The sequence below is a fragment of the Balearica regulorum genome, chromosome 1 (genome assembly GCF_011004875.1).
Source record: "Balearica regulorum gibbericeps isolate bBalReg1 chromosome 1, bBalReg1.pri, whole genome shotgun sequence".
Taxonomy (NCBI): Eukaryota; Metazoa; Chordata; class Aves; order Gruiformes; family Gruidae; genus Balearica; species Balearica regulorum.
Genome location: NC_046184.1, coordinates 119,148,079 through 119,166,281, shown reverse-complemented (window position 1 = coordinate 119,166,281; position 18,203 = coordinate 119,148,079). Strand labels below are relative to the sequence as shown.

The 18,203-nt window shown below is 42.2% G+C and overlaps 2 protein-coding genes across 3 annotated transcripts; one reads left to right on the top strand and one right to left on the bottom strand.

Annotated features, from left to right (window-relative positions):
* Positions 1 to 1,346: 1,346 nt before the first annotated feature.
* Positions 1,347 to 9,455, bottom strand: GET1 (guided entry of tail-anchored proteins factor 1). Of its 2 annotated transcripts, none has more exons than XM_075772194.1 (5): positions 9,195 to 9,455; positions 6,958 to 7,123; positions 5,473 to 5,540; positions 4,520 to 4,634; positions 1,347 to 3,008 (listed from the first exon to the last, which is right to left on the bottom strand). In XM_075772194.1, the coding sequence occupies exons 1-5, from the start codon at positions 9,282 to 9,284 to the stop codon at positions 2,935 to 2,937; spliced, it is 513 nt and encodes a 170-aa protein (XP_075628309.1). In that variant the 5' UTR covers positions 9,285 to 9,455; the 3' UTR covers positions 1,347 to 2,934. The 2 variants fall into 2 exon arrangements, with proteins under 2 accessions (XP_075628309.1, XP_075628318.1); XM_075772203.1 differs by lacking the exon at positions 9,195 to 9,455 and adding an exon at positions 8,971 to 9,124.
* Positions 9,456 to 9,595: 140 nt separating this feature from the next.
* On the top strand, positions 9,596 to 17,681 carry HMGN1 (high mobility group nucleosome binding domain 1). The gene is made up of 6 exons (XM_075772155.1): positions 9,596 to 9,918; positions 10,376 to 10,408; positions 10,509 to 10,538; positions 10,662 to 10,712; positions 14,474 to 14,605; positions 17,164 to 17,681. Exons 1-6 carry the CDS (start codon positions 9,904 to 9,906, stop codon positions 17,209 to 17,211), a joined length of 309 nt encoding a protein of 102 aa, XP_075628270.1. The 5' UTR covers positions 9,596 to 9,903; the 3' UTR covers positions 17,212 to 17,681.
* Positions 17,682 to 18,203: the final 522 nt, after the last annotated feature.

Sequence of the window (18,203 nt, the reverse complement as noted above, 5' to 3'; positions counted from 1 at the left end):
CTTTCAAGTACTGAGAATTTCCTTCAATGATTTTTCAAAAATGACAGGCAGATCAGTTGTCACAAAAGAACGTTCTTCTCTCCTTGGCCTGTGTGCACGCACATGCACACGTACGCATCTTTGTAAGAGTGCCTTAACAATTATGACATTTTTACCTGTTATCAGGTGTCCAAATTAGTCCTTGTTTTGTAATTTCCAGTTTTCTGCATTCCCTCTGCAGTCTGAATTTTGAAGATGATTCTTTGTTAGCTAGCTGAAGCAAGCAATCTGCTTTCATAAGGTTGTTAGGTTAGTACCAACAATGCAATAAAATAATTTTTTATTTTCTTCCCTCCCAAACTAGCTTCCAGAATTCACACATAATAAAAATAATTTGCTATTACATTGTTTTCACTAGCATTATAAAGCTCTAAAGCTTCATTCTTTTCCACTGTTAGAACTTATCAAAGCAGTTTGCCTGGTAACTTCCACAGCTGACATCCAAAGATGAATGTGAAAAGTAAACTATTGTTTTGGAGAAGTCAGGCATATCTAGCTCTCAAAAAGCCTTTAAAAATCCTGTGTTTAAGGTTATGTAAGCGAGGGTAGGAGGATTATGTTTTGTTCCTCGTAGCAATTCATGAAACGTTTGCTAAAATATAAAGTTGGGGGAAATTATGTGTATTCTATTTATTTTAAAAGGCAGTAGCACCTAAAAAAAGCTTCCAAATTTATACTGCAAAAGCTTTCAAAGATTATTAAGACATTTAGATCCGAACCAACTTGCAGAATGTTTCTCTTCAAAATTTCAAAGGTTTTTATTAAAGTAGTGCTTAAGAATGACTTTGTGCAGCCAGAAGAGTAGGTTTCTGCTCTATGAACCATTAATGCTTCTACAATGCCTTTACTGCTGTCCCAAAGCGAAGAGCAAAGAAGCAACATAATCCAACACCCCGCCTTGCAGTGACTAGATGACCCAAAGCCTTTTTGCCCCCACTCATCCACAGGGTTGACTAGAGCAGCCAGCAAGCTGCCTATTTGATGACCCCATGGTAAGCGTGGATAAACGGCAAATGCCACTGTTAAGACTTTAAATGCTGCTGCTTTTCTTGACTTCGCTGGGGTAAAGTCTGTGACAAGCTAAGTAGAAATATCTTTAGCCACATCTTTAGATTCAGAAATACGTCAATGTCATAGTTAAATAATCTGTCCTGAATACTTTAAAAACAAAAAAAAATCAGGCCAGTTGATTCCAACAGTATCTCCTTATGCAAGAACATTGGGGGGGGTGGTTTTGATTTGGGTTTTTTTTTTTTTTTTTAGGAAAATTTTAATTAACATTGAAAAATGGATTAGAAAACCTGAGATGGATTGAAAAGCTTTATTTAGTTAATAAAAGCAGAATTATACATGACATTCAATCACAACATTTTTTTTCTTGATGATATTTAATACATCCATTTCCATGTTGGCTAAATGTAATCCCCAACATAAAACCATTTTTTAAAAATTAACATTAAAAAATAAAATAAAATTAATGCATATATACAATGTATCATGACCTTTCAAATTAATTTCTCAATGCAGTGCTAATCACAGAGGGGCCCTAGCCCCTTCCTTTGCTCCTGCAGGAAGCCGAAGGACCTGAAATAACGTAACAAATGGATTCCGCCATACAGAGTGGGAAGCGGAACCAGAATTGCCAAAGCCCAGCAGAAGAGGGAAAGGCATCGCTCAGAGCTTTGTTCAGGCTCACATCAAAAATAAAAAGGAGGTGTGGAACAAGAACTTTATAAACCCACCTATTTGTCTTACGGGGCAGCAACGACAGGGTTGCAGATACCACCGTGGCAGGGAAGATAACGCAATTTTGTCGCTGTTCTGTGGGCACGGTACTAGGAAGAATTCTGTTCGCCTTTAAATTCAAAATATTTTGACTGTTCCCTGTACTTAAATACAGCAAGAAAGATTTGGTCCAAAACAGAAAATTGTTTTTCCTCCTGCTCCTACTTGCTACCATTCTGTTACTACATCAGACATTTAAATGACTAATTTGCCTTTTTACATTTCCATAGCTGTTTCGGGCTATCCCAGACTGTCATGAATATATGCTAAAGCTCTAGGAATGTAGTCCTCCGACGGTGTCTTCTACCTTCTCTTTCTTAACATGCAGCTTGAGAAGGATGGCCAGACCTTTTCTCCCAAAACATGGAAAGAAATAGTTTCAGTCATGCTCATTCAGTTTGGGAAGCAGAAAAAATGTCAAGGAAGGAAAGGAACATAGGAAAAAATTCAAGTGTTCAATGAATTTTAAACTGAGGAAAAAGTAGCCAGCCATCCTGTATTTGGCAACTGAGTGAGTCTCTTAAGAGATAAAAGGTTGATTCTGCGCATATGTCAATACTCCATTTTCTGAGACAGCCCAAGAATACACCAATTCTAATGTAAAAAAATAACAATGAGGAAACTAATTCTGCTTTACACTAAGCCAACCACAACACCTACACCTCTGTCCTCTAGTACCGCTTGTCACCAAACATAATCCCACCTCTGGGTGAAACTGCCATATTATACAGCAAAGCTCCCAAATTAATTCCTAATGCCAGCATATTTCCAACTTAAAAACAAATCCAATGATTTTAGATATTGGTGAATATGCCATGACAAAGTCTTACGGTTCTGCCATGAATCAGTGTTCATACTCATCAAAATAGACACAAAATGAGGTCCTAGAGTGATGCTACTCTTTGAAAACTGACCACCAAACTGAAAAAACAAACTAGGGAAAGATAAAATAAATCAAAAAGAGTACTGACTGATATCCAAATGAAGTAACAAAGATTATCTCACACCTAGTCTCGTGAAAGACAATTGTTCCTTTTTTCTTTTTTCTATTCATTTAAAACAGTGATAATGAAAATGTAGTTGAGGACTCCATGGATTACTGGGATTCCTTCAGCTGAAAGGGTGTAGCATGATAGCTACAACTTTATTACAAACCACAAGCCAACATGTAATTCCAACACCACCTGAAAGAGATATAAAACACGATTTAAGTCATTGCATCAGTAACCCTGAAGCACACAAGCATCTGAAAACAGTTTGGAAGCGTAAAAAATGAAACTTAAGAGTTACGAGACGAAGAGGAACAAAACATCTTTCTTTTATATATAAATGTCTCTTTTCAAGGGATGGCAGCTAACTCTATGTTGATCCTGACAAAACCTGAAGATTGTCTGGGGAAAAAAATTACCAAGTAACATGAGTATGAGCCAAAGTGTGGTCTATACAACCCAGAGCTAAAAACATTCACCGTGTGCCTAACAGAAAACGTCTAAGGTGCTGAAGTTAAAGGCTTGGCGAGTAACAGAATAATTTGCTAGAACCTAAATTCAAGATTTGAGAGAGGTAAAAAGTAAATTTCCTCCGACTTTTAAATCGGTCTTTTTACAAGCATTAAATCCATACTTCTCTCCTTTCCTTTCCCCTTGCTCCCCATACAGCTACACAGAAAAACACTACCAGGACCTTCGCTGCTGACCCAGGTGCCTTCCACTGCCCTTTCAAAGGGTCCTGCCGTTCCAACTAGCAGCACAGAAATTTGTGTTGGCATGACAGAATAGAGGGTGTGTCCCGACTGTAATAGACAGCACATCCACACTGCAGACTACATAGAATCATGCCACATCATATCACAGAATACATGGCTATCCATGAGTAGAATACATGGCACACAGGTGAAGAAACTAACTTTTTGGTGATTTTTAGACATTTTTGTGTTCTCAACTTTATCACCTAGAATGCAAAGGCGATCTCCTCAGTAAAGTGATTATCAGCCGAGGCAAAAAAGGAGATTTGAAGGCAGACATGGATGTGAACCTTTTTAAATCCCTTCAAATGCTGTTTAAATGAATGTCTTCCAAGGACTATTCCCCCACCCTCCACAGAAGCAGAACTTGTGCTGGATACAAACCATTCTCTAGACAGCTATTAAAGATACAACAATATACAATTCCTGCTAAGGCAGTTAGGACTTACAAGCCTAACACGAAGATTCACCAGCAGCACTTTAGCTTGATGGTAAATTTCCACATGACATTGTCCTGTCATTCTGCCCGTCTACTTACACCATCAGCATACAGCCAGTACACTTTTCACTCAGAAACAGCTATCTACAACCTGTGATGCCCTTCTGATGGTTAATTTGTTAAACTTCCCAAAAGAAAAGGATTTAAGTAGGTAAAAATGCAACAGAATTGTGATGGGAAAAAGGTGGGGAACAGACAAGACAAAATGCCAAGAGAGAGCATACTTAAATCATTCTGGAGTTATGCTACTGTGAAACCCCAGCAGTTTATAAGAAACACATGTAAGTGATACAGACCCATGAAGTATTTGCCTGTTTTTAAACCCAATTCCACTGTTTCAGTGGACTCCTCCATATAAAAATATTTCTGATTTGAAATCTTCTCCAGGATCTATTCCATATCTGCATGGGCTTGGGAAATGTATTTTTTCCTACCGTATATACAGTCCTTACCTGCCACCCCCGTGGGAAAGGCTACTAGGCGCTCCAGTGGAGCAAGCCATTTGCTTGGAAGCACTGTTACTGGCTCAGAATAGTACTTCCAAATCAGAGAGATCATCAAAGCAGCCTGGAATTGAAAGTTTTATTAGCTTGGATAATAATACACACCAAAGTACATTTCCACTGCTATTCTCAAGGCATATCACAAATTCTAATTAAAGAAAATAGTTCCTTTGTTATGTCATATCTTTCTTAAGCAAGTTCAAAATATTTTTCAACTTAGTATAACCTTAACTTTCTACACAATATTAAGAGGTATCAGTGACAAAATACCGCTTCCTTTTGAGACCCTGGTTGCAATCTAGCATACACAAACATAGCAATAGTAACTTAAATTCTGATGATTTTTTAGCCATAAGCGTTGCCTGCTAGGAATCCAGCTAGCTTTAACATTACCCTAAAGACATCTTCAGGCTGACCACTGTCATCCTTATTAGCAGATAATTCTTTTGCATCAAGTCTGAACTACACGGACAATCTGATGAGGCACTGTGGCGAAATGTATGGCAGCTCTAAGTGGAAATTTGCATCCTCATCAAAAGCATATTTTGTTTTCAAAAACATAAGCAAAATATATTTGCAAGTATCAGATATTTCCTGGGTCCAGTGCCATATATAAATTTAAAAAAAAAAACAGTGATGACAGAGCTAAGATAAACTCCTGTCTTGTTATCTCAAAACCAGAAACACAGAGCTAAAATGAAACTCAAAACTCTTTCCATCTACAATTACCAGACCTTATCAGCAACATCTCTCCTATTTCAAGAAACTCTTTCAGTTTGGCATGCATTGTCATTGGAACATCAAACACCTGTGTGACAGCAGCCAATAAATGCAGGAGAGCATCATAACACTACTGAGGATTTGGTTTAGTAATTTGTATTCATAATAAAATATTTACTTACTTGTAAGATGTAGAATACAATATTTATAACCCACTTTATTTTGGCTAATTGGGCAGTTCGTGCTTTCACTGTTAAGAGAAAAAAATATTACTTTGCATTATTTATAATAGTGACTGATACTTACATAAAACTAGTAATTTATTGATATTTCACTCTTCAACTCAGGACATTACGCTGTTTAAAAATCTCTTTTCAAATGACTCATAGATACATTCAAAGTACCCCTCTCCAAGAAGGTGCTATGTTTGTATCACACAGTAGTTTCTTATTAACGCTATTATGAAAAGTTGCAAACCACTGATGTCCTAGACAGAGAAACATCACACGTAATCAAGAACGCTATTCCCAAATGAGAATGCTCACTGTGGTTACTAATTTAAGAACCTGCTTCAGATGAAGCATAAAGTAAATTTTTCCCTTTCCCAAAAGGGGAGAATGATGGCTTTAGCAGATGCACTTTTTGCCCCATTTCATTCAGGAACACAGTTAAGACTATTCCTTCACTGAATGAATCTTGGTCAAGTTCAGTATGAAAAACTCGTGTGCGTATTTTTCTCTGGTACAGTACCTCAGACCAGTATAAAGCAGCTCAGTGCAGACAGCACATCTTCAAACATAACGGTGGCCTAAAGTTTTCTAAAACAACATTGTTGGTTGCTAAGTGAACTACTCAAATCTAGTTTAACTGAAATTATTGGGTTAAGAATAATACTACTGAAAGCAATCCAAAACTGCCAGTTGTAAACATTGTCCTTTCTCCAAGCAAGGGCACATAAACATCCACCCTTCTGCACAGAGGAGGCGGGCAAAGCAAGTAGTCTCCTATCCCGTTAGGATCAGTTAGTGAGTTTGGGCAAAGACAAGAGCAAAAGCTCTAGTGCCAAAGGTTTACGCCTACTTTCTACCACAAGAGGATGGATTATACTACTGTAAAATCCTAACTGAGACAAAGCACAACAGCTTTATCACAAAAGCTGCTGCATAAGGTCAAACGGGATTGCAAAATGACAGGAAAGATCTCATCTGGTGACCTTGTATATAGATCAACGCTTTCTCTCTACCACTTTGTAGTACACCAACCAAATAGCCCCGACCAAGCAATGCATCCTTTTGCAGTGAAGACAGGCAGCCTTACTACATTACTCCTTTTGTTAACAGCACAGGACTTCCTCAACTTGTTCAAAACATGATTCAGTGATGAGCATCACTGAGAAAGATTAAATACATAGTGAAACCCAGGAAATTCCTTTTAAAAAAAAAATTTAGATCTAAATCACTCCCTTATCAGTGTATGCAGAACTACGTACAACTGAAAGACAAAAGCAAGCTCTACAAAAAGAAAGAAAGACAGGAAAGAGGGGAGGGGAGGGAAGGACACACTGCAAATGGATAAAAGGAGGAAGAAAAAAGTTGAAGGAGAAATATACTTAAAATTGGAAAAATGTGTTACAGAAACTACAAAAGGGAGTAAACATTGCACTCTACCATGAGTTTTAAGCTTGTCAGTCATTTTGTTAATCTTTCTTTCCAGACGGGCATATCTAGCAAACTCATCCATCATACTAATGGTTGAGAGTTCTTGCTTCATGTTCTGAATTTCAGCTCTCATTTGGGACTCCTGCTCTGCATCCTTTTGTAACAATCTGGATATCTAAGAAGTAAAGACATAGCATCAGTTATTTATCCAGAATTCCATTGATTTTCTTTATGATGTATAAAGCATATACATATGTTTACGTGCTCAAAAGCCGCCCATAAAGCAAGACCCTTTCATCAAGGCACAGGAAGAAAACCTTGGCTTAACATCTGCAACATGTCCTAAAAGCCAAAGATTTTTTTTACTCTCTTGTTCTGACTAAAGAAAACGAAAAAGAGTGAAAGAAAATTGTCCTGGTAGGGCAGTGGTTTTCAACTTTTCTAATAATGGTTAACTGCCTTTTCATTCTCTATTTCTGCCTTCATGTCCTCATCTCCCCCCTCTCCATGATGCTGCTTGCTAAGACCTTTCAAACCTCCCAGGCCCTGCCTGCCACTGCGTCCTGAGCTAAACTGCTGCCCTCCCTCCTTGCAATTCTCATCATGCACTGTTTGGATGACAAGCACCTGACAGGTGGAGGAGAGGAAGGACTGGGGAAGCACTCCTTTTCATCCCTACTCTTTCCAGCTCCAGCAACGCCCTGTACTCATTCATCATTCCCATTTCCAGCTCCAGGAGCCTCTACAAGGGTCTAAACTAATAAATGTGGAAACTTTATTCCCTGAATAATTCCCTGAGTTTTAGACCCATACTGGCTGAGAGTTGTAATCCATCTAGGGCAGTATCTTACTACTGCCTCAAAACATGAATTTTTATGAGTTTTTGGGGGTTTTTTACATCTTACCCATGCGTTTAAATGCGGTTTTCCTATAACATCGTACTGGTTTCTTGGCCAAAATTATTTCCTATTGACAGAAACGTAAAATGGTAATCACACGTTGTGTTAGCAAATGTTTCTTCCCTTTCTTTTGCTCTCCTACTTTCTTTTCACGAAGCACCACCTGCTTGTTGGTTCATGAACTCTTTTTACCATAGAAATGAAGACACAACATAAAATCTTACTCTTGCTGTTCCTTAGCAAGTCTTTCTAGCTTTCTCAAGTCACGTCATTTTTTCCTCACAGATGATGTTCTCAGTACTGCAGACAATAAGAACATCACACTACGTTGTCATGAACCACAGCAGAAAGTTGAGCAGAGATTTTCATTAGTCATCTATAGAAACACTGAGTTCAGCTTCCCAAATTGGTAAAAGTAATTTACGTTTTACAGGATTCTTATCCTTTATTGAACAGCATGCACGGATCTGCGTGACAGTGAAGTTATTTACATGAAAGAGCAGAACAGTAGGTACTTTAGCACGCTTGCTCACATGTAAGTTTATTTTGCAGTCAGAGTTTATTGGTCCATAATGCTGTTATCCATGCTTTCACAGAAATGCTTATGATCAGACCAGGGGGCATCCTGATTAGTGCTTGCGACTTAAAAGTTTTCTCCTGCGATGCCTAACTCCTTAATCTCTGTATCCACTGATCTCCCTTCTCAACAACACGGCTGTTTCGTCGGATGAAAACAGGGAAGACTGACCAAAGCTGTCCTTTACATTCCCCGCAATGTCCTAAGGGCTGGAGCCTCAGGAGCACGGTTTGAGACACTGATAACTCATTATCCGGAGCTTTGCTTCAAAGACCTGCTTAATCAAGGCTGCAAGAGCCACCCACTGTCCCCCTGTTCGCTTTCACCACCTCCAGTCCTGCACAGCATCCGCCTCTCGAGCTTCTCCTCTTCCAAGGCGAGGAGCAGGACCAGGCCCCGCTAGCCACAGCTGGGGATGCGTTACGGGTACCCCCCCAAACGGCACCGCTCCCCCCGCCTCTCCGTTTCACCTCATCTCCCCGCCACCTCCCCAAAACGGCGGCAGCTCCGCGAGGGCCTCCCTAACACCCTGCCCCGCGGCCTCACCCCCTCCTCAGCCATCCGAGGGCCAGGCGGCTCACCCCGACCCCGACCCCGCCCTGTCTCGGCGGCAGAGCCCGGGCGGGCAGAGAGGAGGCCCGGCCCGCAGCCCCGCTACCAGGGCGGACAGCGGCGGGCGCCCGGCCGCGGCCCCGATTCAGTAACGGCCGCCGCCGCCCCCCTTCCCCCGTCCTGCACGGGGGCGGGGCGGGCGCGGTGACGTCACTTACGATGGAGGAGCAGGACGGCAGGAGGATCTTGAGAGCGTTGCAGAGGAAGACGGAGCTCAGCACCAGCAGCCAGGCGCCGCTCTCCGCCATGCCGCGGGCGGGCACGCCCCCTCCTGCCCCCCCAGCACTAACGAGCCTCCCGGAGGGGCGGCACCGCGTCGGGGGGGGGACTCTCCCGCGCACATGGGGCGGCAGGCGGGCCGGCTGGCCTCTGCGTGAGGGGAAACGGGGACAGGTGTGGCCACGTGACGGGGGCTGGCCAATCAAGAGGCCGCTCCCCCCCCCTCCTCCGAGCACGGGGGAGGCAGTGGTTAGGTGAGAGATTTCGCCTCGCGCGACAAGGGGAGGGGCGGGGCCACCCGCCACCGCCGCCAGTGGCCCCGCCCCTCGGGGCGCCCCTCGGGCGGGCGGAGGGGCGGTGCCGGCGGCCGCCGGAGAGCGGGTAGCGTCCCCCTGCCGTCGCCCCCTGCCACCACCCTCCCGCCTTCTCCCCCCTCCCCCCCCCCCCCAATCCGGCTGGATCCTGTTGCGGTGCCGCTGGCGCTGCTGGGATGGGGGGGGGAGGGGGGGCGGTTTCCCTGCGCAGCGAGGCTGGCTCGCAGGCAGCCGCAGCGGTTCGCCGTGAGGCACCCAGCGCGCGCAGCAGCCGGGCGGGAGCCGCCGCAGCTCCGGGGGTCGCGGCCGGGAGCCGCCGCCGCGCAGCCTCGCCATGCCGAAGAGAAAGGTGAAGCGGTCGGGAGCGAGCGGAGCTGCCGACGGGGAATCGCGCTGCCCGCGGCGGTGCCGCGCCACCGCCGCAGGGACGGGCGGGTGTGTGTGCGGGGGAGGAGGGCGGTCTGACCGCGCGGGAACGGGGCTCGGAGGGAAGCGGCCGCTCTGCGGGCACCGGCGCGGCGGCCGCCAGCGCTCCCTGACTGGGGCCGGCGCCTTCCCCTCGCCGGGCAGCTCCGCACCCCCGACGGGGGCCCCGCTGGGGGGGCAGCGGCGGTGTACTGGAAGGTTCGGCGGGGACTCGCTGAGCGCCTCGCCTCTCCGGGACTCGAAATCCGAAAGCGGCGGCGGGAAGGGGCGGGCGGGGGGGCGGGCGAGCGAGCGGCGGCGTCACGTGCCCGCCCGCCATCCCGCCCCGCCGGCGGCCTGAGGCGCCTGCGCCGCCTGACGCGCGCCGTTTGTGTTGGCAGGTGACGGTGGCGGACGGGGAGGCCCCCGAGGAGGTAGGTGCCCACGGCGGGGGGGCGGCGGGGCCCGCCCCGGGCTGCTCCAGGCCCGCCCGCTCTCTCACGCCGATTCTCTCTCTTTTCCCCCTGTCCGTAGCCGAAGAGGCGATCGGCGCGGCTGTCCGCTGTAAGTACGGGAGCGAGAGGCGGGGTGACCCCGGTGGGCTGGGGCGGAGCGGTGTGTCTGCCTCTCCCGAAAAGGGGATATACTGAGGGCTGAATCTCTACCTTACTTGCTGTTTCCTCTCAGAAACCTGCTCCTGCCAAAGCAGAGCCGAAACCAAAAAAGCTAGCAGCAAAGGTGAGTCGCTGGGAAGAGGGGAGGGAGAGGAGGTGCCCGAGTTCATTGTGTAGTTGCGTGGTGGCGTCCCGTTTCGTGTCGTCAGTGCACAGTGTCAGAACACTTTTACTCGTCTTCGTGTGTTCCTTGTGGGAGCGCTCGTTTAGCTGAAGTCTCATTTTCAGATGCTTCTGCCAGTATCCACAGGTACATTCCACCACTGTCTGAGTAGATGCTTGTTAAGCACTCAAAGTATTGCGTAGAAATGCGGGCACTGATTCATGGGTGTTAGGTGGTAGTTTGGTACTGAGGAGAACTACTTGAATGTCAAAGCAACTGTATGTAGGATTGTATTTCATTGCTGTCTAACAAAAGGGGATAAAGCATACTCACAATTTAAAGCAGTGTGTTAGGACAGGAAAAACTATTTGAATTGCGTAGGCAGCCACTGGAAAGGATCTGAGTTTCCATTCGTGTAGTCTAGCTTTCAGTCTTCGTGTGTCTATGTAAGTAAGCCTGGCTTAGTACAATCTTTCAGTTTTTCAGTGTCACCTTCACAGTGCCAATAACGGAGGTGTACGTTTTTTTGTTTCTTGGGAGAAATAAAAGAGGCTGTGTGTCTGTTGGTTTGTGGGTGTGTGTTTTTAAGTGTTCCTTTCTGGTTACAAGCTTTACTTTTTAACATGTGGATTAAGAGCATTTCAAATACACTACTGTAGATCTCTGCTTTGCAGACTTTTTGACGTTTTCATTTTGTTATTCCTACTGAACAGTTACTTAAAAGCAACGCACCTTCATTCCAATGGTTTGAATATCAGTGCATTCCTATTCTCAAAGTTATAAGACTAAAGAATTTGGGGAAGCTTTCTAATTTTACTTCAGTTCTGATTCTCTTTTTTTTTCCTGTGACTTTGTGTGATGCATCTAATTCTTAATGCTGCTAGTTGATGCTGACTGATACGCATGATGCTGCCTGTAACTACTTCTAGAAAGAAACGTTTCCACAGTTCATTGCTGGGAACATATTCATGTAAACCAAGTACATTACACACAATTGTCGTCTGGGAATATTAATCACCTTGCATGAGGCCTCCATGGAATGCTGCTGTATTGTGAATATGTGAACAATCTTTTTTTTAAAAAAATCGTTATTACCAGCAGTAATTCAAATAAATGTATAACTCGTTTTACATGTGATTCTCTTTATTCTAAAACTCATACTGTCACTAAAATCTTTTGTCATTTGGAAACTCTCTCATCATTAATGTAAAAATCTCTTTTGTTCTGATTGCATTTCACTTCTCCAGCTTCAGTACATTCTCATATTAAGTATCTCTGTACTTTCTTTTAATGAGTTGCAGAAATATTTCACTGTTGCATACCAGTCAAATGATTTTTTTTTTAAATTACGATTTTTTTTCTGTATTTTATCCATCAAAAGATGCTTCTTTGCATCAACTTTGTAACTTTTAAAAACTTTCCTGACAATATTTTTTCAAGTTGGGAGAAGTTTGCTCATTATGGAGTGAGTTGGTAGGGTTTTTTTAAATAAACATTAATGAAGAAAAATATATTTTGACTATTAAAACACAGGTGTTACATGTTGTGAAATTCATAGAATCATAGAATGGTTTGGGTTGGAAGGGACCTTAAAGACCATCTAGTTCCAACCCCCCTGCCATGGGCAGGGACACCCTCCACTAGACCAGGTTGCCCAAAGCCCCATCCAGCCTGTCCTTGAACACTTCCAGGGAGGTGGCTGCCACAACCTCTCTCCACTGCCTCACGACTCTCACAGTAAAGAATTTCTTTCTAACATCTAATCTAAATTGACCCTCCTTCAGCTTAAACCCATTACCCCTTGTCCTGTCACTACATTCCCTGATAAACAGTCCCTCACCATCTTTCCTGTAGACCCCCTTCAGGTACTGGAAGGCCACAATTAGATCTCCCCGGAGCCTTCTCTTCTCCAGGCTGAACAATCCCAACTCTCTCAGCCTGTCCTCACAGGAGAGGTGCTCCAGCCCTCTGATCAGCTTCATGGCCCTCCTCTGGACTCACTCCAGCAGCTCCATGTCCTTCTTATGTTCGGGCCTCAGAATGGGATGCAGTACTCCAGGTGGGGTCTCACGAGAGTAAAGGGGGAGAATCACCTCCCTCAACCTCCTGGTCACACCTCTTTTGATGGAGCCCAGGACATGGTTGGCTTTCTGGGCTGTGAGTGTGCATTGCTGGGTCATGTTTTGCTTTTCATCCCCAAACGCCCCCAAGTCCTTCTCAGGGCTGCTCTCAATCCATTCTCCTTCCAGCCTGTAGTTGTGCTTGTGATTGCAATTTGTTATACTGAGTTTAGCCTTTATACCTTTTTTAAAGGATTTTTTTTTTTCATTATCATGGAACTAGTTTCAACTCTTTTCTCTGTGCTGTTGAGGATTTTAAAAAATATCTTCTAAAAATGAGAGCAAAGGATTTCTAAAGTTTTGTGGGCATTGACAATTTAGTTACCTGACATAAGGTGCTTCGAGATTTATTTTTTTACCTTGAATCTCTTTATGTAATGTAACTTACTGCATGTTTGTATCCAGTGGTGTAAAACGCTCAGAACTTTTGCCTAATAGTTGCAATTTGTTGACAAACCCGTATTTTCATTAAGACAGTACTTTACAAGAGCATTTATGCAAAACAGGAAATGTATTCAGATAGCTATTGAAAAGTTGCATGTATGAAGTAAGGAAAATGCGTGTTTTTTGTAAAGAAGAATGCTTGGAGTGAAGACAGTATGGAATACTTCTGACCAAATGGTTTCTCATCGTAATCCGAGATACACGTTTCTACAGTACTTAAAATGTGTAAAAATGAGAACTTCATTTCTTGGAGTGAATTTTAGGTCAGAAACAACAAACTAGGACATAATTTGAAGAACATACTTACGAAACGCACACAATGTTTTTATGGGATTAGACTCATTTTAAGGCAGATCAGTGTAGTGGTCTCATGCTTAGAGGTATAAACACATTACATTCTCTTGCCGCTTATTGTCATTGTACCTGCCCAGAAAAAGGGTTATAGTTATTTATTGGAAACTTTTCTTACTATCATAAGATAATGTTTGACAGATGCTGTCAAACCCAGTGCATTTATGTAATTCTAAATTCATAGAAACATTGTGTAAATAGGGCGATCAGCTGGAGGACAGGCAAACTTTGTAGCATTTGGTTGCGTAAGGAATGCCTGGGAGGATGTATTACATATTTATATGAAAGTAGCTCTTGAACAAATACTTCTTCTCTACCCATTTGACAACAGTTAGGTAGGTGCAGTGGATGTGACTGAGATACTAACAAAGGAGCACCGAAAATGATACTTGTAAGTGGTGCGTTTATTTAGGTTAGGTTACTGAAATTCCTGCCTGTCAATATGAGGCAAAAGAGTGTTTGAAGTGCTTTGTATTTACAAAGTGGAAGGACTGCATTGCTAATTTTTTATGCACCACGAGTTTAAATCATGTATTACAAATTGCTCTGCCTAGCCACTAGAATTTAGTTACCTTCTCATCCCAGTTTGATCCTCTCATTTTACTGACAGTCTGAAACTGTGATGGTTTGTCTATATATAGTTTGGAAAACTTGTTTGGCAATTGAACCATGTATTAGCTCATTGGTTGTTGGTAGGAGCTCTTGCTGTTTAGCAAGTCCATCTTGGTTTTGTGTGGTTTTGATTATTTTCAAGGTTCACCTAGTAGGTGATAGAAATTTACTTACTGGAAATTTATTTCATTGTAGGATAAATCTGAGGACAAGAAAGTTCAATCAAAGGGGAAAAAGGGGCCTAAAGGAAAACAGACAGAAGAGGCAAACCAAGAACAGACAAAGGACAACTTGCCTGCAGAAAACGGGGAAGCTAAAAGTGAAGAGGTAAAGCTGTCTGTATTCTTTGGTGCAAAGTTGCTGGATAACTTACTGTACTGGTTTATCCAAATATCTATAAGAAACATACACAGTTCTTACAACAGAACTTATTTCTGCCAAAAGAAAGATGTAGGCTATTAAAACATCAGTAGATATGCCTGGAAAATTCTGGATGCCCCAATAAGAGTTGCAGTGATGTGATAACAGTCCCTGAAATTAAGGAAAAAGGTGAGTTTTACCAAAGTTCTGATACAGGATGATGTCGTTCAGTGAGGGTCTGTTTTTCCTGCGGGTAGATCTTGGCAAAATAGTACGTACAGGGTGTGCAGAGGGGATATTGCTCTCTGTGTGTGCATGGAGGGGTGTCTGTCTTCAGAGGGTTTGGTTTGGGTTGGGTTTTAGTCTGCCTTTGCTGTTACTGGAAGAAAGGTTCGTTCTTGCTACAAAAGTTTTTTGGCAAATGCAATATTTATTTTCTTGGGACTGGAAACAGTTTTTACTGAAAACCCGAGTTGAAATGATTTAACCGAAGTTGAGATAACGTTTATAGGGGTCATAGATGCAGACACTGCTGGTAGAAGGAACGGGTTGGTGCAGGGATGGAAGAGAAAGTGCAAGAACCACTAGTAGTTGTTGTTGCTGAAGAAATGAACGTGCCAGATCAGTCTTGGCTGTAATACTGTGCTAAAATGGCCTTGTTGCTGAAGTTTTTGGAGTCACTGATCATCTACCTTAAAACATCCTCCACGCTCCATTCTTTTTCTGGAATGTGGGTATAATTTAGTTTTAAATTTAGGACAAGATCTGTAGGGAGAAGTGGTGCCTCTTACTAGGGCAGCTGTTAACAACTGGCTGAAACACAAGTTTTCATGTGGTAACAGGCCTAGAATTAGTCTCAGGTTTCTGTAATATTGAATGCCTACTTTAATTAGTTCAGTGGAGTTTGCTGATCAGATAGTCAGGTGATTTTTTTTTTTAATTTAAATGTGTGATTCATGCTTGCTGTCTGGTTGTTGCATTGAAAAAAGTAAGGGGTTTTTTAGATAGAATTCACACAGACTTCTTTTTTCCTATCACGTTGATCTGTCAGTGTGTGGATAGATCTTCAAGTACGGGAAAAGAGTATTTGGTTTTTAGGTAGATGATGGGTGAGGAAGCTACAGGATGATACTTGAGTGTACAGGACAACTTACTTTGGGGTAACAGTTTTTCATTTGCAAGCTTACAGTGTGATCTTTGTGAAGAAGTTGTGCTATAACTAGGAATTCTTCAATTGGCTTAACTGTCTGCGTAGCTCTGGCTATTACTATCACATAATGTGGTCTTTTAATTTGTGTGTGTAGTATTTCAGCCATACCAGCAAAAGTTAAATTTGGCAGTATTTCTGAACTGAGATCTATTTAGCATGCTAGTGCAGAGACAACGTAAATTTACGAGGACTGGGTGATGACTTCTGGGGCACACCTTCATGCTGGGCACATCTTCACATTGGTCACACCAGCCAAAATGGCAGGTTTAATATACTACCTAAGTCTAGCAGCAGCTGAGGTATAGTCTGTCCTGTTGGACGTTCCTGTTTTCCATGAGGACGATAGTGTCAGCGATGCTATTGTTAATCCACGACATGGGGAAGAGCCAGTGACAACTTCTGGTGACGCTCGCAGAGACTGATGGCTGCAAATGAAAATGGCTGCAGTACTTGGTCCTGCAAAAGCTTCCCCCAGGTGGCAGTAAAGTCTGATGGTGTCAGGGTTCCTCTTTGGGTACTACTGTCATTAAACAATCTATTCTGCAAAGCTTTGGAATAACTAAGTGTAATTTTTATGTTAATACGTATGCTACATTCCTTTTTTTAACCTACATTGCAAATGCAGTGAGTTTTCCAATCTAAATGAAGTTGTAATTTTAATTGATTGAGTTTGTGTGAACTTGTTCTGAAGTTGAGGTACGGCATATAGAGACTTGATTTGAAACCAGTATAGCTCTGCTGGTACAGTTCCGTTTCACTTAATATATTTTTACAAAATTATGTTTAATGCAGTACTGTGTTTCTAAGTCTTAGTTACTTTAAAACATGGTAAGATTATGTTACTAGTGCTGCAATGAAATTGAAATGCCTGAAGTGTATCTCTAGTGTCTTTTCTAAAAAAAAAACACCCTATGTGAAGGGATTTTTAGCTTAGTAGGTTAAAAGCCCCCTTTTCGTGTCTTAAAGGCAGTAATTATTGTAATGGGCTTTGTTCTTTTTAAAAAATAAAAATCCTTTGCAGTGTGTATTGAGTAGTAACAATAGCAACATTCTGAAATTCACGGGGATGCATATGAGGAGATAGAAGCCTTTTCAAGACAGCTTGGTTTTAGTAGGTGATTATCCAAGAGAAATAAGCAGATCATGACACCAATTTATTAAGACTAAAGCACAGTATGTAGAAACAAGTCATAGTTATTCGGTATGTCAAGATAACTAACTTGTGCATTAAAAATACTATGAATTAAGAGGCTGATTCACGTAGAGACTTTCTGCATTGAAGTGTTCTGCTTTTTTTTTTTTGTCATCTTTTCAGACCCCAGCATCTGATGCAGCAGTCGAGAAAGAAGCTAAGTCTGAGTAATGTCTGGTACTGAGTCTTTGATTGGTGGTCCTTATATCTTTCTTCTTGTACAATTCAGAGGAATATTTTTATCAACTATTTTGTAAATGCAAGTTTTTTAGTAGTTCTAGAAAACACATTTTTAAAAAGGAGAGAATCCCAACTCAACCCATTTTTTTACATATTTAGATAAGTGTAAATGCTTTTTTTAAGTGGTAAAATCATGTACTGGTTGTCTGTTTTCTATGAAACCAGAAATTAATGGCATGTTACATTAAGGAGAGGGCTTTGAAGCCTTGACTTGGCTTCACGTGCTGTAGACTGTGAGGGACAGTTTTTCTATCCTTTTAAATGAAGCATAACACAGATCAGACTTTGGAAATCCATAATGACATGTTAAGAATGTCTTAATATCTTAGTTATTTATCTTTATCTATGGTTGTATCATCAGTAGTATTGCTTATCTAATAAAACTGCTCCCTAGTGTTGGATTTCTTGCTGAGTGATGTTTTATGTGTGACAGAGTTATTTTTGGTAGTTGCAGCTTTATTTTTTCCAACAATTTTGTAGCTGTGATGCGAAAGATTGGAAACTTTTATTACATCTTTAAATACTGACTACGTAAAAGTTTCTGCTTGGCAGATGTAACTTGTTATGTCAGTATTTGAGATACTGGAACTTCACATCAAGTTTTAAAGGACAGCTTGTCTACAAAGATCAAATGAAAAATATTTGAAATAGTCATAGGAAAAAAACAACAATTGTAGGTTTTTAAATCTAAAACTATATGAGTAAAAACAATTGTAGAATTGTTCATAGTGTCTGTGATCACCAAGCAAAAGCCAAATAAATCTTGATTATGAAAGGATGTTTCTGTAGCTTCTGCATTGACTATGACAACTCACAATCTAAGTGGTGCAGTTTTTGATTCTTAACACTGTTCTTAATTTTGTTAAAAATGTGCTTTTCAAGAGATAGGTGGTAATGCAGGGACTAGCAAGTGGGAAACTGTA